General features: G+C 45.5%; 2 protein-coding genes across 4 annotated transcripts; both read right to left on the minus strand.

Moving 5' to 3' along the window:
- Positions 1-1841: 1841 nt before the first annotated feature.
- nat14 (N-acetyltransferase 14 (GCN5-related, putative)) lies at positions 1842-9330 on the minus strand. The gene is made up of 4 exons (XM_084053548.1): positions 9142-9330; positions 6822-6972; positions 5900-6211; positions 1842-3160 (listed from the first exon to the last, which is right to left on the minus strand). Exons 2-4 carry the CDS (start codon positions 6900-6902, stop codon positions 2735-2737), a joined length of 819 nt encoding a protein of 272 aa, XP_083909674.1. The 5' UTR covers positions 6903-6972; positions 9142-9330; the 3' UTR covers positions 1842-2734.
- A 507-nt stretch (positions 9331-9837) lies between these two features.
- On the minus strand, positions 9838-24593 carry znf628 (zinc finger protein 628). Of its 3 annotated transcripts, none has more exons than XM_084053528.1 (10): positions 24457-24593; positions 23897-24034; positions 23336-23769; positions 22797-22869; positions 21262-22221; positions 20431-20598; positions 19691-20030; positions 13671-13825; positions 12960-13202; positions 9838-12423 (listed from the first exon to the last, which is right to left on the minus strand). In XM_084053528.1, the coding sequence occupies exons 3-10, from the start codon at positions 23734-23736 to the stop codon at positions 10549-10551; spliced, it is 4215 nt and encodes a 1404-aa protein (XP_083909654.1). In that variant the 5' UTR covers positions 23737-23769; positions 23897-24034; positions 24457-24593; the 3' UTR covers positions 9838-10548. The 3 variants fall into 3 exon arrangements, with proteins under 3 accessions (XP_083909654.1, XP_083909652.1, XP_083909653.1); XM_084053526.1 differs by having other exon boundaries at positions 23336-23805; positions 23886-24034; XM_084053527.1 differs by having other exon boundaries at positions 23336-24034.
- Between the last annotated feature and the right edge of the window lie 551 nt (positions 24594-25144).

The following is a 25144-nucleotide window of genomic DNA, read 5'->3' on the forward strand; positions in this document are numbered from 1 at the left end:
AAATGCCAAGTCATACTTTCCGAAACCCACCCGCCCACACCCTACACACACATACACACTCTCTCACACACCGCACACACACACAGCCATACCGTGCAGACACACATGACCACAGTCACAAACAGGGTTTCTTTCCAGTGCCGTGAACTCACATCTGTTTCCTGACAACAATAATAGTTACTGATCAGTCACTTAGAGGAGCAGCTAACAGGTGTCTGCTGGTTGCCAGTCATGTAGAAAAAAGCCTGATGATGACCAGGAAGTGTCTGAAGGGAAATTATAGTTACTTTTTATGAGGTAAAAATTACCCTACGCAAAGACAGTCTACTGAATTGTGCCTCTATATTTAATCAGAGATAAGCAAAGGGAAGTGATTTTCCACTACAGATGTTGTTTGCATGATCAATAGGCTTTGTGTCACAATATCGCCTCCTTTGTCCGGTGACGTATACAGCAGTGGTACTCAATGTGGGGTCCAGGGCCCCCCAGGGGGTCCCCAGCTGAATCATTATAGGTACATTAATACGTACCAAATTTACCCGAATCTGTAACTCTGAGAGCATACAAATCCTTTTGGTTCACTTCACAGAGTGAAACAAATGTACACTCTCATTTGTACTCAAATTTTGTTTTGGGTCCCAGAGATAATCTCCTCAAATAAAGATCCGTCACCTAATGCCAAATCCTTGAAATTGAAAAGGTTGAGAATCACAGTTATACAGTATTTCCCTCCCTCTCTCTCACACACACACACACACACACACACACACACACACACACACACAGCCTCAGTACAAGCATCCTGTGGTGGATGAATCTGAAAGTGTAATTCTGATACTGTATGTCTGAGGTTAGTAGAACTATAGAGCAGAGTCTCTACAATGACACTGAGACGTGTCAACCATATTCAGGTTAGCCCGAAGAGACGAGACGGTGAGGTTAAGCATCCCCCATTCAGAAACGCTAACTGTCATTCACCTGATGACCACACAACGCTACAAGTCACTGCCTCTGCAGCTAAATATAATTTACACGCTGTGCGTAAGTGCGCGCACAAACAAAGGTTATGATCACCGCAAACAATGGCTTGTGTACAGGTGGTACATTAAGGTTAGCCTAAGTTCAAGGCAATGTAAAAAGGTTTGTTTTAGTAACTGTTTAAACATTTACTGAGGACTGATAAATATTTAACACCAGCTTTTCCTGGCTGAGGCTTTAATTGTCCTCCAGTCACAGAGCATCTTACTTCCTGGAGTACAAAGGCATTTTCTGTTACTATAAGGAATTGATTACAAAGTTATTCTAGTCCAGTCATACACAATCTTGCCCTTATCAAAAACAAAATGAGGAAAAATCCATGATGGGGAGTGAGAAATAAATCAATAGGACAAGGAAGTACATACAGTATTGCAGACTCATAAGCATGATGTAGGCAGGTGTGAGAGATGGCTAAAAGATAAAAGGCTGCAGATTCATGTAAACCACATATACATCCTGTACAGTAAAGGGCTTGATATACTTCGTTGTGCATGGTGTCACACACTGAAAATAGCAGATCTACAGGCTCACAATGCGTCGCGCTGCAACACAGGGCCTTGTAGATTGGGCTATTTCTCTGTGCACTACAACAGTGTGCAACAAAGCATAAATCCGGCTTACATTTTGCATTCACCTAGCTCATACATCTGCACACACACACACACACAAGATTAACACTGACTGTGCTAGTCTTGGCGAACTGAAAAACTAAAAAACACTATCTGGGATTTAGTAATGCATTTTACATGAAATATTTCATTTTATTACAAACAGCCATGTTAAGGAAACAGAATTTTTGAGGTGCATCTTAAAATAATTATACAATTAATACAATCATGATGACAAATAAATGAAATACTCCATATGCTCTGTAATTCCTGCCTAGAGTAAGTTTGGAAAAGATGACTGAAAGATGTATGAAATTGTACCTGACCTTAGGATCTGGAGAGATGTACAAGGACTTAGTGCGAACCATCATACAGCAAACTAAGGGGAAATCTTATCACCTTTCCAACTTATGTAGTACTAATGGTGAAACTTGTCCAGTACCTTCTTGTATGGGTGGGTAGTTTTACGCTTTAATGCCATTATCTGTCTCATGTTTTTGTAACATGTCAAATTGTAAGTCGTCTAAAAACATCAACAAAAACTTTTATAAAAACGGCATGAAGTATTATTCACTTAAATAATGTATGTGACTAATTATAAATATTCATAAAAAATAATCAGTGAAACGTACATCAAATTAATTCAGGAATAAATAACAAAATAACATCCAAATAAATTAACTGAAGAAAATATTGTAAGTAGCCCAGCCTGCTGCAGTTTATTTCACTTCTCAGGGGGCATTTCCCTGAACATAAAAAAAAAAGCACAATCTCACACATATATCCCTCAAAACTATAAACCACTATAAAGCCCTGACTCATTTGTGTCGAGAACTTTCAGCAAAACGTATCATCCCAATGATGTCATCAAAAGGACACACATTCCCTTCATTTAAATGACTGAGTAGCAAGATGAAGAGTCAGTTGGGCTGTTTAGAAATTCAAATCAAAGCATTAACACCAATATCTCATGAAGGCTGTAAGCATAAAATGTATTACGGGTGTAATGTCTCTCTTTTCCCTTCAGTCTCTCTTCTTCTTTTCTGTTCACTGCTACAGTGAGTCCCTCTGCCCGCCCCTCCACCCTGTCACAGGTCTTTGTAAAACACCTTGGTGAGTGGGAAACCCAAAAAGCCCTTCTCCGGCTTCTCCAGTTTTTGCTCCTCCTCATCCTCCTCTTCGTTTCCCAGCTCTCGGTATCCCAGCTTCGTAAAGAAGACCTCCGCTATCTTAGAGGGGTAGGGGACGTGGGCGTAGACCCTGTGCGTCCCCAAATCCCTCTCCCTCTGCTCCAAGCTCTGGACCAGCAGTTTGCCCAGGCCCTCCCGTCTATACCAGCAGCCAACCACCACCCTGCAGATCCTGGTGAAGCCTGCTCGCGTCTCGCCTTCCCGGCTCACGCAGCCCACGATCTCCCCGTCGCATTCGGCCAGCCACACATGGCCCGCCGCACGCTCCCTGTCCGGGTCAATTATCTCCGTCTCCTTGTCCTTTGTTCGGATTCTGCGCCTTGCCTTGATAAGAGATGAAAATAGCATTAATACAAGTTCACAACACGGCTGCCGACTAGATAGAACTATAATCTATACATTCATGATAAACACGAGAATGGCTAGCCTGGTAAACCCCTCCCTCCGGAAATCTCATTTCCATTTGATCTCAGTAGTGAGTCTGGCATGGTAAGTCCAGGGGCCAACACTGATATTTTCACAAATTGGTACCACCTGAGGTGGCCGTAAAGTTTTTGTATTTTTGTATTCCTACATGTCTCTAGTTTATATTTTGGTATGATACATCTTCCAATTCAGTAGCTTAATGGCAGTTATCACTACCTACCGGCTAATGTATCCGGTAGGAGACACAAAGTAGAATCTTTGTGTCTCCTACCGGAAATACACCCGGGCATCAAATTATTGCGACAAAAAAACAAAATATATCCATGTATTCAAGCTTCATGGGGTGTGCAATTGATAACTTCTCAGATTTTTGGTGTTTGCAAAAAGACTGCTTTCCATAAGCTTGTAAAAGTTGACCCTCCTTCGGTCTAGGGTGGTCATAGCTGAATGGGTAGAGAGTCCCCCTGGGAAACTTAAAGGAGGAGTTCACCCAAAACATGATTTATTTTCTATCAATTGCACACCCCATGAAGCCTTGAATACATGGATATATTTGGGTTTTTGTCGCAATAATTTGATGCCCGGGTGTATTTCCGGTAGGAGACACAAAGGTTCTACTTTGTGTCTCCTACCGGATACATTAGCCGGTTTAGAGTGATTACTGTCATTAAGCTACTGAATTGGAAGATGTATCATACCAAAATATAAACTAGAGACATGTAGGAATACAAAAATACCAAAAATGTACGGCCACCTTAGGTGGTACCAAAATCTGGCTTGGCCCCTGGACTGGGGGCCTGTTTGGCTTTTTGGCTGTGGGCGGGAGCTGGGCGGGAGCTGGGCGGGAGTAATACCGTTGACTGACAACCCCTTCAGCCAATCAGCAGTTTGTTCCACCACAACCCCTTCAGCCAATCAGCAGTTCGTTCCACCACCACCAAAGAGCAACGTGACACAAGGGGACTTTTGAAAGGGCCATGTAGGGCCAAAATAGGTTACTTTAGTAGGATACATGAGTGTCACTGCCCGCCCCTGCCAGTTCTCTGAATTTCTATTTTTAAATAGGCTCTGTCATGATTAATTGACATATAAGTTAAACCGAAAAAAGTAAAAAGTAAATTCCGTGCCACAAAAAAAGAAGTTTGAGAGTTTTTAATTTTTTAAAACAGGACAAAACAGCGGACAAAGTTTTAATGGCCGCCGTTCCATTTCGCTTGGTTGCACTCGGCTCCATTCGGGTTTACTCGCGTTCCACCTGATTGGCCAACATGCGCTGTCAATCATAGAACAATGAGCAAGGACGCTGATTGGAGAGTTCATGTTATGAACTCCGCAGAAATGCCCAGACAGGCGCTCAGGCCAGATTCCTTCCCGAGATCAATTGGAAATTAGATTTCCGGAGGGAAGGGTTTACCAGGCTAGGGAATGGCAGCAGCACAGACAAAATACTTTATTAAGACAGAGCAAGACTTAAACTGCACGCTGTTTGAAATGAAGAAATTACCAGGCTCACAGGACTGTTCATGTTAAGGGCATCATACACACTATATCTGGTGAAGTTGTTGTATACAGCTTGTGACTAACTCTCCACAAACAACCCAATAAACACACATACACATGCATTAGCAACAACCACAATGGAAAACACCAACTTTGAGCTAAAAAACAAGTGATGTTATAACAAACAACTACTACCTTTGTCTTTTTTTATTATTGTTTTTTTTAGGTTCAAAGAGTTTAACAGCTAACCAGCATTCTCTGAATTTGTACATAAAATCCACTACATATTGCACCTGTCTACTACTGTCTACTGAGTTATGTGTAGGCCAGGGTCACAGGTGTGGTAATCTCTCAAGAACAGATTCCGACCTGCGGTGGAATCTGTCGGAGCGGTTCGTCCTAACCAGTGCGCATTGGATACAAGTGGGCGTGCCTTCAGATCAGGAAGTGGGCCGCGCTTTACCCAATCAAATGTAGTGGGCGGGATTCACGTGTCCATCCACCATGATCCACCCTCCCCCCCTCGAAACTAGCCGAAACTAATTTAACAATAGCGTCCTCGGAGCGGACAAAACCACGGAAAGATATTCACATTTTAAATTACTCTTTCATCATAGAAACAAGTGGGCTTATAACCAAAACCATCCATGTTCTCTGGGAGAAGTGGTGTTAGTGTTCCGTGTAGAAATATTGTTAGTGGGAATGAAAACATGGTCGCACCAACCGGAAGTGATGCGCTATAGGCAGACATGAAACCGGTGTTTCCCTGCGCTCTAGTCTAACATTATACTCCTGCCAGACTCCACAGAATATCAGAAAAGCAGAGGTCGCTGTTTTTCATTTTCTGTGGGGTCTGGCTACGCGAGACTACAGGTGTGGTGATATTTACAAACTATTTATTCTTTAAAGCCTAATTTATACTCCATTGCAAGATGTATTGCTTGCCGACAACTGATTTTCAAGATAAAGTATTGCAACTGAAATATCTTTTGCCAAAGATAGCAGATCTACAAGCTCGCAACACAAAATGTTGTGAGCTTGTAGATTTTAGCTGAATGTTCCCCCCAGAATAGGTGATGCTAGTGTTAAAGTGGATAAGTTTAATAAACAGGTATACTGTAGGATGACTCAACCAACCTTCCTCAAGTTGGGGGTCTTGCCACTGATCCTGCAATAAAGGTTAGACAGGGTCTCCTCCTCCTCCGCAGGGCCGCGGAAGCTGCTGCCCACGTAGTCCCAGTAGGGCCGGGTGGTGCCCAGCACGCCCGCGGACCTGGGCATGGTAATCTTGAGATAGACGATGAGGAGGAAGACCGGAACGGCCAACGCCAGGATGAACGAGTGGAGGAGACAGCGCAACACGGAGGCCAGGGTGGCCATCAGGAAGAGACAGAGGGGCCGAGTGAGGATGTGAAGGACCAGCCGGTTCTCCGTCCCCTCACAGCCCTCCTGGAGGGGTGCATGTTTGTCGGAAGAGGGGGAGAGAGAGAGAGAGAAATAATCTTGAGTGACATTGTGGTAATGTAGCCCCAGTGGTTCCCAACTTTTTCATTTGAGTCCAAAATTAATATGTATTTGGCCACGGATCCTTGTCTCAAAACATTTAGTGCCAGGGAGTGACCCCATACAGGATTTGTGTTGTCCACTCGTCAAAATCTTTCAAGAACTTTGTCCCTCAAGGACCCCACTGATGTAGCCAGTATTACTAAAAGTGTGTGTGTGTGTGTGTGTGTGTGTGTGTGTGTGTGTGTGTGTGTGTGTGTGTGTGTGTGTGTGTGTGTGTGTGTGTGTGTGTGTGTGTGTGTGTGTGTGTGTGCGCGCGCGCGCACACACACACACACACACACCCCTTGGTGCCTGTGTGTGTTATGCCTTTATCAAGAAAGAGAACATGATGTCACACCATGTTTTTGTAATAGCAGCGGACCTCTCAAGATGGCGCCACCTGTCCTTTGAACACATTGCATGGGGGGGCGGGGCGAGCCACCTTGCGAGGTGGCTCCTTTTTATGTTGTCACTCACCCGAGTTGAAGTTCTGTTCAAAACAAGTTTTACACACCTTGACGAGGGCTTTGACAGTTTTTATGTCATCCTCCTTCATCCTCCTCATTATCACCTGGTCCAACTCCAGCCTCACCATGGCTGCAGGGTTTTATACACCTACAGGAGTCCTTCTCCACACTCCACACAGCAACATGCACAAACAATGTCTAGGAAGGGGGGGGGGGAGAGAGATTACAGTAATGTTCATAGCTAGGAAGAGCATGTTACATGTTACACAAGTAAGTTGTGGTGAGGCTGTATATGAATGACTGATTTATCCTGTGTGCACTGATACCCAACACCCAGCTCAGAGTCTAATTAGTTTCATTCAGGCCAGGTGTGTGACCATGTGACTGCCTAAATCAGCCATTATTACCCACACCAAATACATACTGTACATTATGTGTGTGTGTGTTTCAATCAATCTGTGCTCTAATTTTAACCATTGGCTATAAATAGAAGAGGCGAGTAAGGCCCCCCTCACCTTAATAGGCCTACATCATAATGATTTTGGTTTTATTGTATGACATTAAATATAGAATGGCCGCACTAATGCAGGAAAGATAGACATTATCCAGTCGCAGTAGTAATAGGTTACCACAACAATGGAGGGTGAGGTTCCAAACGGGCTAAATAAATGCCACCCTTACCGTGGCTACCAGAGCAGAGCATTGATTGATTGATTGATGTACTTTATTTAGTAAGACATGAGAACAGTACATGGCAGTACATAACAGTACATGGAAGTACAAATTCGCAATACAAGGTCTACTAAACTGGATAGCTCATTAAGCACGTAGCTTGTTTAAGATGAGATCCCCATGCACACAAATCATGTTGACATATAAGAGACAGACAGATATACACACTACTATACAGAATGTCATACAATCAGTTTACAGGTTACTGGTATGAAGTATGAAGGGTGAAAAATATGTACAAAAAAGAAAGAGAGGGGGGGGGGGGGTAGGTTAGGTTAGGACATGGGGTAGGTTAGGACTTGGACAGGGGCCATTTTTGAATTGCAGCCTCCTGAAGGTGTATCTTTAGGGCATTTTTGAAAGTGAGTAGGGTTTTACACTCCTTTACTCCTTTTGGTAGGGCATTCCACATTTTAGATGAATAGCATGAGAAAGAGTTCATTCCCTTTGTTGTGCCAAATCTGGGTTGAACATGGTTTGTGGAGCTGCCTCTGGTGTTATGATCATGGACTTGATTAACATTTTGGAAGTATTTTGACAAATACAGGGGGATCCCAATGTTGTGGTGTATCTTGAAGACCAGGCCCATAGCAAGTTGCTGTACTCTGTCCTCAACCCTAAGCCATCCAAGCCTAGCAAAATGGGCATGGGTTAGATGGGCTTTGTAATTGAGGCCAAGAAGTAGCCTTACAAGTTTGTTTTGGGATGTTTGGAGCCTTGTTTTTAGGGCCTTGGAGGTGTTGTGATACCATGAAGTGCATGCATAATCATAATGACCTTGTATGAGGGCCCCTATAAGAATCTTCAGAGTATTCTTACTGACTTTACGAACAAGCCTCCACATCCTCCGTGTTATTTTGTGGACCTTTTTGATCCATTGTAGTGATCTTTTTGAGCATTGTAGTGGACTAAATGATTGTCGACCGCAAAAAGGTCAAATCTTTAAAGCCAAATGACATGTCTTACTAAATAAAGTACATCAATCAATCACACATTAATGCATCATTATGGCAAAATGAAGACAGTCTATTTATAGTGTCAGTCAGCTTGGCACCATGCTGTGTGCAGTGAGAACACACAGTTGCCATGACGGCTTATTTATAAGTGACTTTGTGCTTCTTTTTCTGTAAAGTTGGTTGTAAAAATTGGTGGTTGCAGTTTTTGGGGCTTGTTTCTTAAGTGTTAGTTGCTCATTTAGGCTTGCTTCCCAAAAAATATTTAAACTAGTGGTTCTCAAAATATTTTCATAAATGCTTTGTGCCAGGGTTTCAGAATGTTTCAAAAAATATTCCAAATATTATATTTCAGGAGTTTTTGAAAATAGCCGGTGCATTATAGGTTTATTAAAGCTCTCATGTGGCCTAGTTGCTTCTTTTGGGCATGTTTTCTAGACCTGGTTGCTTATTTCTCTCACAAAATATGGCAACACTGTATGAGACCTGCCTGTACATTTCTAACTAGCACAACATCGCACTAAACAGTGGGCTAAGACACCCCCAAAACAGACGGGATTATTATTGGGCGATTTATATACAGAATAACGTCTACCAGGGTGGTCGTCCCGGTAGCAAACACCTCATCCAGACCCTTATATGGTGGTGATCACATATAGCCACAGTACGCGAATCCGCTTACCTTCTGTTCTGCAGCACGGCGCTCTCACTCACATCATATGGAATGCAAAGAAATACTGTGAATTACTGCATTTCCAGCAGTTTCTTGTGCAGAGAGTGTTTACGTCTCCATATGGCATGGTCCACACACGACCCGGCTCGCACGTTCAATTCAATGAACGACTCAGAGACACTTGGCGTGGAGATGGAATTCTCAATCCAGTGTTGCTCCGTTTATTCTTGCGTAAGCGTTTTGGGCGCTGTCGTTCTACGCCATTTGCGTACGGACTACGAATAATGCTGCGCACTGCGCACCGGCGTACATGAATGGGACGTGGGCGTTACAAGGTCCCGTTATTTATTTTCTTAAAGGAGTAGTTCACCCAAAACATTACTTATTTTCTATCAATTACACACATGACGTCTTGATTTCGAGGAGATTTTATAGTTTTTGTCGCATTCCTAAGACAATCATTTGATGACCTGCGGAGTCTATGGAGACTCAAAGAGTTACCTCCTACTGAGTCTCCTATTGACCAATGATGATTGATGATGAATTAAATTATTGGCTCAGGAATGGGACAAAAACAAAAAAATCTCCATGAATTAAAGGCTTCATGGGGTGTGTAGAAAATAAGCAATGTTTTGGGTGAACTACTCCTTTAAATGAACCTCCTGGAATTCACGGTTGACAAAATAAATAAGACCAAAGCCGTAGTAAAACTTTTAATGAATAACTTTATTAATAGTAATAATTACTATTTACTAATATTATTTGTGTTGAAAGTCTGCCATATTATACACAAGTATTCACAAAAAAAACATAATTTACTTCAGAAACAAACTTCCAAATACAGTATCAAGGAATCTAATATATTAAGTAACTTTCTAAGGTCCATAAAACAGTCTCTGAATTTGACAACCTTTTATGGTTTGTGTGGCACCATGGCTTTATTACAGCACAGTACTTTTCTAACTTGCACAAGTTATTCATTCCAAGACCTCAACAACCTAAAGATTGAGTTATACTAAGTTGCACACCGGTGTCACACACGGAAAATAGCAGATATACAAGCTCACAACATTCATGGTGAATATAATGGCATTCAAATCCATTGATTATAAAACAAAAGTTTCCATACACAAGATAATGAGAATCAACAGAAAACTAATTATTTATTTTAATTAGTCATGTTGATATTGTCAGATTATATGATTCCACTGCTTCAGTAAGTGACTTGTCAGTGTCATTCAGGATTGTCACAGCTCGACAAAGCATCGTACTGCAGCAAAGCGTTGTTGGCGTTTGTGAGCTCGCAGATCTGCTATGTTCGGTGCATGACACCGGCGTGCTGAAGAGTATATATCACCCTTAACCGGTCAAAGTGCAAACATCCTTCATACATTTCAACGAGACTCTCACACCCGCTCAGTTTGACAGCTGCGCTTCCTGTGAGTTACGGATGGGTCCGTGTCTCGTGGCATCATCTGCAGAGTTACTTAGTTGCGTGTCGACCTTCAGCTCTGCTGCTTTAACACTCCCTTCCGTCCCCTCGCCACTCTCTGAGCCCTCCCCGTCCTCTCGTCTATCCATCGCTCCTTCTGTCAGGCTGCTCACCTCAATGATCACGATCCCCTCCCCTCCTTCCAATTGAAATATACCTTCCATGGCTCCCCCGCCCTCCCCGTCTCTCCCGCGGGAGGCGCTGCACCTTCCTCCTCCTGCGTCGTCCCCCGCCATCGCTTGTCCGTCTCTCTCGATCAGCGCGATCATCTGCACGCCCTCCCCGCTCGCCTGCTCCATCTTGTCGTCGTCGTCGCCCAGCTCGAACACCACCCCCTGCCCGTCGAGAGGCACCAGGCCCTGGGTGCGTGTGCAGGAGAGCTCCAGGCCGTCGTCCGGGCCTCGTGAGGTGAAGTGGCTGTCGGACGGGTGGAACTGCAGCACGAACGACTTCCCCTCTCCGCCCTCCGCTCCGCCCACATCGCCATCCCCGTCGAACCGCAGCACGTACGACTCCCCGCCCGCCTCCTCCTCTTCCTGCTGCTGCTGGTTTGTCCTCGTGTCGTTCTTGAAACACAACACAAACTGCTTCCCTGTCGCCTGGCCCTCTGTCCTTACTTCCCTTAGAGCAGCACGGGGTTCCCCACCCATGGCCGCAGGGGCTGAAGAGGTGGGAATCTGCGTTGAGGTCGCCGTGGTGCTAACCGTGACTGAGGGTCCTGAGCTAGGTGTCATAGGGGATATAGAGGAGGAGGAGGAGGAAGGGGTTGGCACCGTGGTGGAGGCTGTGAAAAGGGTACAGGGGGACACCGTGGATGCAGGTGATGAAGACGACAATGACGATGATGACGCTTCAGTAACACTAGCAGCAGTAACAATGGGCGCCACTTTGCAGTTCACCACTGTCGTGGTTTCTGTGCCTCCTCCAACTTGGCTGACAGCCGGAGGGTTCTGGGGGGCTGCTTTGGGCTTGCGGCCACGTCGGCCCCTCGCGGTGCGCGTGCTCCTTCCCAGGATTGGCTTGGTCAGCAGGGAATCTGGCAGGGGCCGCGTCACCAGAGATGCGGCGCCTCCAGTGCCGTTGGTGAGGATGATCCGAGTGGTCTGCGGTTGTTGCTGGGACACCGTGGGGAAGTGTGGGATCTGGTGGGCGGGGCTTAGCACCGTCTGGAGCAACGGGAGGGTCTGGGTCTCCGAGGCGGGGGGAGCCTGGTGGTTGGCGGTTGACGTGGGGACCAGAATGAGGCTGGGCTGGCTGCCATTGGCCGAGGGACACTGCAGGAGGAGGTAGTTCTGTGTCTGGGGAGGGGGAGGAGGCGGGGGCGGAGGCGGGGGCGTGGCGGGCGTCGGGGCCGATAGTGGGATGAGCTGCAGGCCGCTGGCCGTCTGGATCATGAAGTAGTTCTGGGAGGTGTTGGGCGGGATGTCCAGCGCCGGCTGGGACACAATCAGGCTGCCACTGCTCCCCGACGCCTCCAGGGTGATGGGGTTGAGGAGGGTGGTCGTGGTCGTGACCCCTCCCATGCTGGCTTTCACTGACACACCGTCTTTCAGTCCCCCGGCAGCGGCGGTGGTGGCGGCGCCCCCCCCGGGGCCCAGCAGGGAGGCCCCGCCACCGTGCGTCCTGATGTGCCTCTGCAGGTAGGAGTGCAGGACAAACTCCTTGAAGCAGTAGGGACACTTGTAGTCCTTGCTGGAGGAGTGCGTGCGCAGGTGCAGCTGCAGGTTGGAGGAGTGCGTGAAGCTTTTACTGCAGTGGGTGCACTGGAACGGCCGCTCGCCAGAGTGGGTGCGCTCGTGCTGTTCACAGAGAGGAAGGAGAGGGAGACCATTTACAGTAACAACATGAAACCCTGGCGTCCCTATTCTGGGGGGGGGCGAACATTTGTGAGCTTGTACATTGGATATTTCGGGCAAAGACCCATTCTGCGTCCTTTCCTAAACCTCGGATGTATCTAGAAAGAAATATTAAAATATTATTAAAAAAAAGGAAAAAAAGACAACATTTAAAAAATATATCCTTATTTTGGGCATGTCATTATAGGTAAAAAATAGTATAAAAATAGGGAAAATAGTAGATCTACAAGCTCACACCGCTACACATCGTGAACTTGTAGATCTGCTATTTTCACAATTTTTGCACGACACTGTTGTGCGACAAAGTTTCAAATAGGACTTCAGTGGTTCATTGATTTGTTGATTTATAAAAACATTAACAATTCATTTAAAAAAGCCCTAGATCAAAACTGTTCCCAATGCTCTGCTCCTATTGCAGTCTCCCTCCCAAGCTTCCAACTAAAACTGCCCTCATAATGTGTGTGGCTGCCTAGGGTTACCTGTTTGAGGTTGGAGGTCTGGGAGAAGGACTTGTTGCAGATGGCACAGGTATGAGGTCGTAGGCCAGAGTGCATCTGACTGTGTCTGCGCAGGCAGCTGGTGTTCTTGAAGGACTTGCCGCACTCCTTGCACACGTACGGCCTCTCGCCTGTGTGCTGCCGCAGGTGGTACTGGTAATGGGAGCTCCACTTGAAGGTGAGCGGGCAGTGGGGGCACTGGAACGCCCTCACCCCCGTGTGCACCTTGGGAAGGGCGGGAGGTGAAGGAGAGGGAATGTTAACATCTAACGGACGGGTGAATGGGTCGATTATAACCAGAACAATTTGCGTTTAGATTCAGTTTTATAACTCTCACCCGTTTCAATTTCTATACTGTAGAAATGTGTACGATCCTCAGTGTTATTTTAACTCTGTGTACAAATAAATGTTCTCTGAGTTACAAGGGTCAATGGACCCACAAGGGTCCATTTGGACCGCTGGTGGTCCCCGGACCCGATATTGAGAAACAGTGGTCTAATTCACGTCTTTATTCTTTTTATTTATTAATTTATTTTATTTCTTAATCATTACTCTTTTGTTTTCAGGGAAGATGTTTTTATAAGGAAGTTGTAGCCTGTATCAGGAATTTGTTCATCTAATCACTTTGTTTCATCACTGAGCAAAGAGATAAACCTGATGTAGCTTCCTTGTAACTGAAGACATGAACGTTACCCTCTGGTGGATGGACAGCAGAGAGGACCTCTTGAAGCTCTTCCCACACTCAGTGCAGCGGAACGGCCTCTCTCCTGTGTGGTCTCTCATGTGGTACTTGAGTCCTGATGAGCCCTTGAAAGCCTTCCCACACTCAGAGCAGCGGTATGGTCTCTCTGTGGGCCATACAATGTTTGAGAAAAAAAAAAAAAACGTTGGTTACACAGGACCTCAATGGAAATAAGCCACAGGCCTTTTGTATAAATCTGTACCTCTGTGCTTTTTTTGCAAACTGTTAATGAAGTATTCAATCAATCAATCAGGTTCAGTTTTACACAATGCTACACCCACACCACATGCTCTATTAGGGTCATTCTAAATATGAAAAGGAAGATGTAAAGTCTGCACTCTGCACACTAGAAAATGCTCCCATAGTACTTTAATACCACCATGACTCATTCCGAATGTGAGACAAACAAAAGAGGAGCGCACACCAATGTTGAGGAGTTGCTGACCACAGTAAATACAAACACTGTTTAAAAGGAGGAAGTTGCACAGCTCGTGGCCACGATGAAGGGCGCAGCCAACATTTCGACGTAAGACTACATGTCGAAACGTTGGTTGTGACCTTTTTTTTGCATCGTGGCTACCAAATGTGCGACTTCCTTCTTTGTCATTCTAAATATTCTAAATATGACCCATGTAAATTGTGACCTTGACTTGACAGGGTCTAATGACGGAATGGCTTCTCTGTGCAGCCAGTACTTGGGAGGCCAGTATGGAGCTGGGTGGAACTCCAAAATTCGTATTCATATTGATGACGTCATTGTGGGGACTGATTGGTGTAACAATGTCAGATGGTCTGTGTAATTCACTGTGATTGGTCTACTTTCCTTGGGGGACATACTGTACATACAGGGGACTTACTGTACATACATATTGGAATGATTGTCTACTTTTGTTTCACAAGTTCATGTATTGGGTCTGATTTTGATTATTGTCTCCGCCAGGAGACTATGTTTTCACTTTCCGTCCCCCCCCCCTCGGCCAAGCTAACATTGGTCAAGCCTCATGTGACACGTGACAATACGTTGAAAGAGTGTGCTCTGATTGGCTAGTGAGACGCATGACGTATAGCGGCCTATAAATAGATGTGTCACTTTGAAAGAGTTTTTGTCTCTTTCAAAGTGAGGTAAGACAGGAATAATCACGAAATGGCTGAGAAATGGCGGAGTAACACTTAAGACAGGATTAATCAAGTAACACTTAAGACAGGATTAATCAGGAACAGTACTGGCGGAGACCTGTGCTCCGAGGAGCACATTTTCTAGTGTTAATTATCAGGTAGCTTCTGCCAGCATTTTTAAGCATTCTGACTAATCTGACTAAAATTCCAAAGAACCACAGAATATTTATCTCCAGTATGATCGATCCCCTGATGGTTGCTAATCACGGAGGAAATCACTGTGCTTCCGTGAAAAAAAAAAAAATGTCATCGTGACCTCCCATTCTCTTGTTATACCCAGTTAAATAGCATGTTTTGCCAAATATACATAGTGGTACTTGAGTCCTGATGAGCCCTTGAAAGCCTTCCCACACTCAGAGCAGCGTGACCTCCCGTTCTCTTGTTATACCCAGTTGAAAATAGCATGTTTCTCCAAAAATACATAGTAAAAAAACAAGACCAGGAGACCTGGTTCAGCCAGACCCAGACTTCACATGACGTGTCAGCCTGTGTCTATGCCCATGTATGGACGAAAGGGGGACAGACTTTTATGGCTGGGGCCTAGTGTTTAACACCGGGAATCCCGGGATGCGGGAATCCCGGGAATTCGGGGTTTTTTACCATCCCGGGAATTCACTTCGATTCCCGGGCTTCCCGTTTTTTTTTTTTTTGCTTGGTAGAAATTAGTAATAATTGTAGAAAGGCTGTGGACAGATACAGCGCGGAGGCAATTGACAATTAGTCTGCCTTCCACCACATTATCCTCACCGTGCAAGCATGGCGGCTCCTTCAGGCTCAGCTGTGTGGAAGGAGTTTACTAAAATAAATGACGGAGAGGCTAAATGCAATAAATGCAAAAAAAAATTAAAGTGCAGTGGAGGGTCAACCAGTGGTTTGGCTAGACACATGGCCACCCACAGGTCGGGCAGCGGAGCTGGCGAGAGCCGTGAGACAAGCGACGCTGGGCCTTCTAATAAACAAATGAAACTCGACTCCTACTTCGGTGCAAAGAAAACACTCGATGAGATTCTGGCCGAGCTTGCCGCGCTGGATGGATTTTCATTCAATGCTATCGCAAAGAGTGCATATCTCCGACATGCCCTGGAGAATGACGGCCACAAGTTGCCAACAAACCCAGACTTGATAGCACAGAAGGTGCAAGCCTTTGCGGCGGAGCAACAGAGCCATCTGGTCGATGCCTTTAAAATGATGATACGCAGCAACACGGGTGTTCGTTTCTCGCTTACAATGGATGAATATACCTCCCTACAAAACAAGCGATTTATGAACGTTAATCTGCACGCTGAGGACGACCATTGGAACCTGGGGGTTTTCCGGATTGAGGGAAGCATGACGTCGGAGAGAGTGGTTGAGCTTATGAATGATAAACTTGCAATGTACTCCCTTAACATGGATGACCACATCGTGTGTGCCACCACCGATGGAGCCTCTGTGATGGTGAAGTATGGAAAACTGGTCCTACCTGAACACCAGCTGTGCTATTGCCACGCCATCCACCTGGCAGTTATGGATATACTCTACAAAAGAAAAACGGACCAGGTCCAGTATGCAAATGATGATACGAGTGATGATGATGATGATACAGGCTCTGAAGAAAACGTGGAGGAGCAGCGGCTAGTCGGAGTGAATTTACAGATATCTGTGGACAAGGTGATTATGTTTAACTAACGTTGTTACACACCAGTGACACCACGCATGTTTTATTATTTTATCACTCACGTCAGCCTATATTAGACCCATATTAATGTATGCATTTTTTGCTATTTTCACCTATTAATAGTACAACTATCCCACCCAGGTTCGAAAGATTGCCAGACATTTCCGAAGGTCTCCTCGTTCCAACGAGATACTACAGGCTTACGTCAAAGATGATTTGGGAAAAGAATTGAAGCTCCATCTAGACTGTCGCACAAGGTGGGACAGTATGAGTGAGATGGTGGACCGTTACATTATGCTGCATCGCCCCGTTACCAAAGCACTGATTGACGTCCAGCCAGCGCTGATTGTCAAAGATTATGAGTTAGAGGCCCTTAAGGAATTAGCAAGTTGCGTGAAACCCTTGAAGATGGGAGTTAAAAAACTGTGCGATAGAGGAGCAAATCTTCTGACGGCAGATGCCATTTTCAAGTTTATCCTTTCCGAGCTGGAGAAGCAGGACAGCTTCATCTCTCAGGAGATGACGGAGGCCATCAGGACCCGATTCGGGGACAGGAGACAGAACAACATTGTGTCTTTGTACAGGTTATTATTATTATTATTATTATTATTATTATTATTATTACTATAGCCTATTTTTACTTTACATTTTGAAAGCCCATATATGGGCTTTCATAATGTAGGCATAATACTATGCTAATTATTATTAATATTAGTATAGCCTATTATTCCTTTAAATGAAAGCCCATAGGCTATATTTAACCTACACATTATTTGTTTAGGTACCTGCAAAACCCAGTCATTGTGACTACAGGAGATGTGCTGTTCGCTATGCCCTCCAAAAATACTCTGGTGAAGACAGCACTCAGTCTCTGCGAGCGCCTGTTTGTAACAGGTGACACAGCAGAACCCCAACAACCTGATGATGAGGGAACGGAATCAGAAGAGCAGAGTCAGGCTACCGTGAGCCTACAAGCCCACCTGCAGCAAGAAATCGATGCGTGCATGAAAGGCCCAGACTTGGAGGAAAAGACTGGGAATGACCTGCAGAAAATCCTTTCGAAGGAATTTGCGCTCTTCGAAGCAACCAAAGTCCGCCCCGAAAAACTCCAACGCCTCTACTTGGCTCTTGGGACCATTCAGCCAACATCCGTGGAAGCTGAGCGAGCCTTTTCAGTGTGTGGGATTTTCATTACCAAACTGAGAAACAGACTGAGCGACAAATCAATCAATGCACTTTGCTTCCTCAAAGCCCAATTCCTCAAATCCCGCAGGGAAGAGAAATAAAGTAATCAAGTGAGCCTGTTTAATTGCCTAATTTATTTTTGTTATATAGGCTACAGTAGGAGGTATTTATTATTTTAAAATGTTTTTCGTTTAAGAAAAAGCATTCGTGTTCAAGAGATTTCTCTCTGTGTGAATCCATCTGTTGAAATTAAGAGTTGCATTTATATTTGCCACATAGGCCTACAACCTAAGTTTTTCCATTCCCCTGTATCAATCCTTGTTGGATGTAATTTGCTCATGTTCGTCTTCAGATTACTATTTAGTGAAAATATTTTCCCACAAACTATACAAGTAAAGGGTTTTTCACCTGTATGAGCATTAATACGTTTCAAATTATTCTTGTGATTAAACAGTTTTCCACACTCTGTACAAGTAAAGACCCTCCACTGCACCTGTATGAATAAAGTTCATTCAATGTTCAGAAGTGTGTCATTATTCTTCTCACTGCGCAGAGAGAGACGTGCGCTTCTTTCCATTCAGAAATGTAATAGAAGTACCGCCGTCCCAAAACACCCTGCCCCAGGTCTAAAGCGGCGGCCTCGGTCCGCGAAAATAATGGGGTAATGAGTTTTGGACGAGCGTTCCGTTTTCCACCCGGAATGTCTTAATTCTCAATAGACTTATCAGCCGTTGTTGCGCCATTCTGGCCTGTTCAAACAAACATATATATATATAATATATATGTTTGTTTCAATTGATATGTTCATATTTCGTTCAAATAAAACGTTTTAAGTAATGCAATATCCATTCTGTAAAAAAAACGAAGTATCTACATAAAAACTGCATTTTAGAGTTTTTTTTTTTTTTTTTTTGCCCTTTAACGGGAAATCCCGGGAAGCCCGGGAAAAGGTCTGAAAATTCCCGGGAATTAAAATGTGATATTTCCCGGAAAATGTTAAACCCTACTGGGGCCTAAGGACAAAGGGGGCAAAACCTGTTTTTTGCACATGTATGGAGAAAACAGGTACAAAACATGCCCATGTATGGACGAAAGGGGGACAGACTTTTATGGCTGGGGCCTAAGGACAAAGGGGGCATGCCCATGTATGGAGAAAACAGGTACAAAGCCAGTTTTCCCCCTGGGTCTGGCAAAAAAATGTACACAGGAGCCGAGATACAGGATTTTAAAGTAATAAGTTACCCAGGGAGTGAATGGAGCAGTATATCTTCGAATCACGTTATCTTGGGTTCTGGACGCCCCCGCCCCCAACAGTTTTTTTTTAAATCACGGACATATCCGTGAATGGCGGTGAACGGGTGGATTTTAAATCACGGATACAGTATGTCCGTCAATGGCAGTGAATGTGTTAATGCTATATATATATATTTAAAAAATTACTTGATTGGGATTTAGACTAGTGTTATTCTATTTTAGAAAAGCCCCCTAAATAAATGAACATAACATCCACATCTGGGTAAGAGTTTGGGGGACATGCATACAGACAAACACACTTCTTCTAGATGGCTGACCCGTTTGGTGCAACGCTGTAAAAAAAAACTGTCCAAGTTATCTATGTGACAGACAGACAGACAAGACAGTACTGATAACACCCTTGGATGCAGGTGTAATTATCTCACTTGGTTTTTAAATGGAGAACTTCTTTTTTAAACTTCAAAATGTAATTTAAAAAAATAAATAAATAAAAATAAAACCATTGATGGAAAAACTGCATTAATGTACAATGATGTTTGGCTGAAGCTGTGAACAGACAAATAACGGCGGCATGGTCCTTTAATGCTTGATACCGTATGTGTGCTACAGGACCATTCAGTCTGAAGGGTGGGTGGCGTCTGATTTCAAAACCCAGCCCCGTCTCCAACCATGTTTCTATTCTGATCTCTACGCCCGTACCTCCGGCAAGGGTGGTTTTTCCTCCACCAGCTGCTTTCTTGGGCGCCTTGGCCGGCTTGGCGTGCTGCTGCTCCTGCTCCTCCCCCACGGTGATGATGTCGACGTGGATCTCCCGCTGAACGCCCCCCTGCTGCTTGTCCGCCCGGCCGGGCGAGGAGGGCATGGGGATGGACAGCGACAGGGACGGGGGACACACGATCTCCGCCTCCGCCTCCGCCAGGAGCCGCTGCTCGGGAGTGTGGGAGTGCTGGTGGGTGAGCAGCGAGGACAGCAGGGGGAAGGAGCGGTCGCACGCCGAGCAGCTGAACTGGGAGCGCGACTGGGACGACAGAGAGTGCATCTGGAGAGAAGTCGGGGCGCAACAGTTAATTTGAACTAATCAATTTTCGATGACAAAACAATATCATTTAAATAAAAATGGAATTGCAAAAGAAATTGCCCTTCTACAAGCCGTGCAAGCGTGACCGCATTACATTTTTGCCTATAACTATAGTTTTTATGTAGGCTAACCAGACTGAACAATTAGACAAATGTCTATAGTTTGTAGGTAGGCTACTGGTCACTGTGTGATTCTCAGCCTATGATGTCTTTTTAAAGGAATGTGACTGCACTCGGCAGGAGGAATATTTAACAATTTAAAATTTGAGCATAACTGACAGAACCTTGAAATAAATAGCAGTGTCAGTCTTCTGAACAGACAGACCCAAATCCCAATGATCCTTCCGTTTAGTCAGCCTCACCAACGAGACGTGTCTGTTGAGGCCCCCGGTGGTCTTGAAGGTCTTGTTGCAGTAGCCACACTGCAGCCCTGCACCGGTGGCTCTGACTTCTAGCTGTCCCTCTGAGCTCTGAGTGACCTCAGTGAAGCTCTGCAACAGGTCAAACTGGGCCTGGGTCGTCCCTAAGTTCTGGAGGAAATAATAAACATCACCATCGTCTTTGGGTTAACATGTATTGTTGTTAGAATTCAGCAATTTTTGGAGTTGGGTCACAGATGTTGGGGATTAAGTGCCTTACTCAAGGGCACATCGATGGGGTACTGAGAGAGAATATGCAGCTCAATCACTTCACAGACCGGATTTTCCCCCGCCGGCCTAGCAGATTTAACCGGCAATCTTCCGATCACAAAGCACGCTCCTCTAACATTAGGAGAGGAATTTGTGACATTTCTGAAGGAACATTTTGACGTAATGCTGACACACATGGGCCAGGGTCAACGGTATCTCAAATTGAGCAAACTAAAACGAGACCATAACGAGACTATAATTATGAATGACTTTCACTTGGTGAAGAAAAAAGTAATGTCCGCACACGATAGGTTGCTCTCCCGTCTTTTTAAAATTATTTTAACCAAACAACATTTCGCCCATGCAGGGCTTCAAGCTCTGGGTGAAACGTTGTCGTTTGGTTAAAATAATTTTAAAAAAGATGGGAGAGCAGCCTATCGTGTGCGGACATTCCCTATATCTTCACTTGATTCTTTTTGGTCCAGCACCATGTTAAAAGAAACTATGGGGATGTGCATATCCTACCCCTTTTTTCATATAATTTAACTTGGTTCCATCACTTACCGTGTTGTCTCCATCCGCCGTCAGGCCCAGCAGCTCGTCGGCCGCGTGTCCGTTCTCGGTCACCGTGGTCGTCTCCACCACCTCCTCGAAGTCGGCCAGCAGGTGCCCTGCTCCCACCAGGCCCACTCCGACCTCCATGCCCACCGCCGCGCCCACCGCGTCCGCCCCGCCACCGCCGGCCTCCCCGCCGCGGTGCTCCCTGGGAGCCATGTGGATAGCCTGGTGCTCCTCCAGCTCCGTCCGCGTGCCGAACGTCTGGTTGCAGCTGCCGCAGCTGTACAGCAGCACGCTGGCACCCGTGTCCGTGCTGAGGTGGACCTCGGTGCCGATGGCCCGCGCGGTCCCGCACATGTCTCCCCCCGAGGGGGTGAGGGTGAGCTGGGGGAGGAGGCCCTGGGCCTGGCCGGGCGAGGCGGCCGCGGCAGCAGAGAGGTACACCTCTTCCACCCCGACGCCCATGGCGCCCTCCTGGCTCACGAAGCCCACCATCTCCGTCAGCATGGACGACGTCACCTCCTCCGACCCCACAACCACCTCCACGATCTGACCCCCCTGCTCGCCTCCTCCCTCTGACCCCGCCTTTCCCTCCTTCGCAGCCGCCGCCGCATGGGAGTTCTTATGCAGCGCCAGGTTGGACGAGTGCGTGAAGGTCCGGCCGCACTCGCCGCACACGTAGGGCCGCTCGCCGGTGTGTATCCGCATGTGCTGCCTCAGGTTGGTGGACTGAGTGAAGGACTTCTTGCACACGGAGCAGGTGTACGGCTTGACGCCCAGGTGCACATTCTTGTGTCGTCGGAGGCTGCTGGAGTTCTTGAAGGCCTTGGGACAGCTGTCGCATGGGTACGGGCACTCGCCAGTGTGCTGCCGCAGGTGGTATTGGTAATGGGAGCTCCATTTGAAGGTGAGCGGGCAATAGGGGCACAGGAAGGTACGCAGACCAGTGTGAACACTCTGATGGACCTGGAGCGTAGATAAAGGGGGAAATTATTAACCACATGAACCCTACATGAAACCTACATGATCTCTATTTAGGGCATGGTAATAGGAGACTATTCAGTGAAAATAGGCAAACATTTGGTGAAAATAGCCGATCTACATGCTCACAATGCGTCGCTATCAGTTCTTTTCAGTGAAGAGATTTGGTGCAGAGTAAAAAAAGGATGGGACTAAGTATAGACCCCTGGGGTACCGCAGTCAAAAAGTATATACTGTAGGGTTTAAATGGTTAAGAGGATTTCTAGTAACTTCTGAAGATCATTTTGGAATAACAGCTATGTGTTTACTGTACATTACAATCATAATAGAAAATTGCATGCGTAGTAATAAAGCATTGATGTGGTATGACTTTTGTAATAATGATGTTACTGTAGTTTCCACAAAGCATTTACAGACTGTGTTGCAGCATAAATCTTAGCATGTTATGACAATGTAAATAATGCATGAATACATCTGTACTTAAGATGCCTTAGGCTTAATGTGTTAATGGACGTTGAACAACAAACATCAATTTCTTACTACCGTTAATGCCATCTCACCTGGAGCAGAGAGGAGCGTTTGAAGGCTTTACCACAGTCCTGACATTTGTAGGGCTTCTCTCCTGAGTGAGACCTGACAACAGAAAACGTCACATTCAAACCGCTTGCAGGCGATGTAAACATATATCTTACGTATGAAACCCATAGCATAAGCACACGGACACTGCTTTTCTTCCGTTCCATGTTAATGAATGCAGCCGTTCTCACTGGCCACACACGGACGCTCCACTCACACACGTTAAGATTGTATTTCCGCTGTGGGTTGAAAAAAGGGTGTATTATGATACATCTGATTTAACTTGATTTAGCATGTCTATGGTAGTATTGGCATCTGTGTAGTTATTAGGTGAGGGGTGTTAAAGAGGATCACTTCCAATATCATTTTGTCTTTTGCAATTGATCTTATTACGCTTTCTGGTCATTTTATGCATTTTGCAGTTCACTTATTTTCTTTATTTCACCTGCACAAACTAGCAATGTTCTGCCATCTTTCTATGTTGTTATGTTCTACTGCAAGCAAAACTAACAGAGAGGAGTACCTTTGGTGGTAGAGCAGCGCCGAGGAGCCTTTGAAGGCCTTGGGACAGAGGTTACAGCGGTAGGGCCTCTCGTTGTTGTGGCTGCGCTGGTGGTGTGTGAGGCGGGATGACCAGCGGAAGCTCTTGCCACAGTCCAGGCACTGGAAGGGGTGGTCCGACTGGTCCTGGTGGCGGACCGGCGCAGACACTGACGACGTCACCATCTCCAACACCACCTCCTCTCCGCCTTCCACCACCGTCTTCTCGGCCTCCACCAGGCCCTCCTCGTCGCCCCGCTCCCCTCCATCCTCCTCGCCGTCCTCCCCCGACCCCAGCAGGGACGGGAAGGGAGAGAGCGACCCGGAGGACTGTGTGGGAAGGAGTTCCGCTTGGACCACCAGAGTGGCCACTGAGTTGGCCATTGACAGATGGGGGGTGGTGGTGGTGACTGGTGGCTGGGTAGCACCACAGTCGGGAGGGCAGCACAGGTGAGTCAGAATCAGGTTTATTGTCACATCACAGGTTTACAAGGTAAAAAAGTGGGTGAAATTCGTTTTTGTACATCATTCCCAGTGTGGGTACCTTGGCACTAAGTGCGTTTAGCTGTCAGTTCTGGTGCAGTATTGTCTCTTTGCCATCTTCCTTCATTGTCCCTGCTCATTTTTTGATCAGTGCTTCTGCTGTGAACCGATCTGTCTTTCCAAGACGCGAGGTCTGATTCTGAAATGTCATAAGATGAAAATGACTATTATAACTTGGATATTACTCCTTTTATGTCTGTCTCTTTAAATGTTACCTCCTCCCTCCCTCCATCCCCTATCCTGTTTAGTCCCCACCTCCCTCCCTATGTTTCCATTGACCATCATTGTAAGTGTCTGTCCCCGCAGTGCGGTGCAAACTCATTCCCACACAGCAGCTCATTCTGCATATAATGTACTATCATGTACATCACAAGTGCCCCCCTAATTCCAAAAGAAAACAGCAGACAACCAACAGACATTCAGCACAAATGACAGCTTGGTCGCTACCAAAACATAACAATTCTGGCCTGCAAATGTATTCTAGACCTCGTCAATGCGGAGTTGCTCCATTAAATTGTATTATATTATTGGTGCATGCGACAGAACTGAAGGGATGCTCACCCGACAGCTTTAACTCATCGTTAATGTTGTTGTTGTTGTTGTTGTTGATGTTGTGAAAAGGAGCTGGGATCCGCAGTGCTGATCCACACAACCTTAACAATAAACCCAGCGCAAACTAACTAGCAGTTCTCCACCCGATGCCGCCTCCCAACAACAGCGATCGCTATTGGCTGCGTGAGACACTAAACCAAGCAGTACCATTGGCCGAGAGCCTCAACTTTCTCATTATTTGGTTTTAAACTTGATTACAAACTGTTTCTAGTCTTAATTGTTTTGCCTAAACCACTTAATACTGAACTGCACACTTTCAAATATCTTACCAGAGACATATAATGCTCAATTCCTCTTTATTTGTTTTAGAGAGGACAGTTATATTAGTTTTTTCGATCTGGTACAATGCTTTATGGGTAATGTAGTATTGTTGGGTGGGCCCTAACTTTGCTGAATGTGGCGTCTCTCTAGAATTGTAATAAAACCAGGACCTCATATTATTGTGCACATTATTTATTATTTATTTTGCCAAGGCACATATTTCACATTGAGGCCAATCAGTGTGTGTAGGAGAGGCATTTTGATGGTACAATAATAATTTAAACATTATGATATAATAGTAAATAAGAATAAAAACAGTATAAAAGTACAAAATTATAGGAGACTTGCTCCTCTGCAGCGCAAAATAAATAGTTCC

This window comes from Gymnoscopelus microlampas, assembly GCF_963454915.1.
Source record: "Gymnoscopelus microlampas genome assembly, chromosome: 3".
In the NCBI taxonomy this organism is placed as follows: Eukaryota; Metazoa; Chordata; class Actinopteri; order Myctophiformes; family Myctophidae; genus Gymnoscopelus; species Gymnoscopelus microlampas.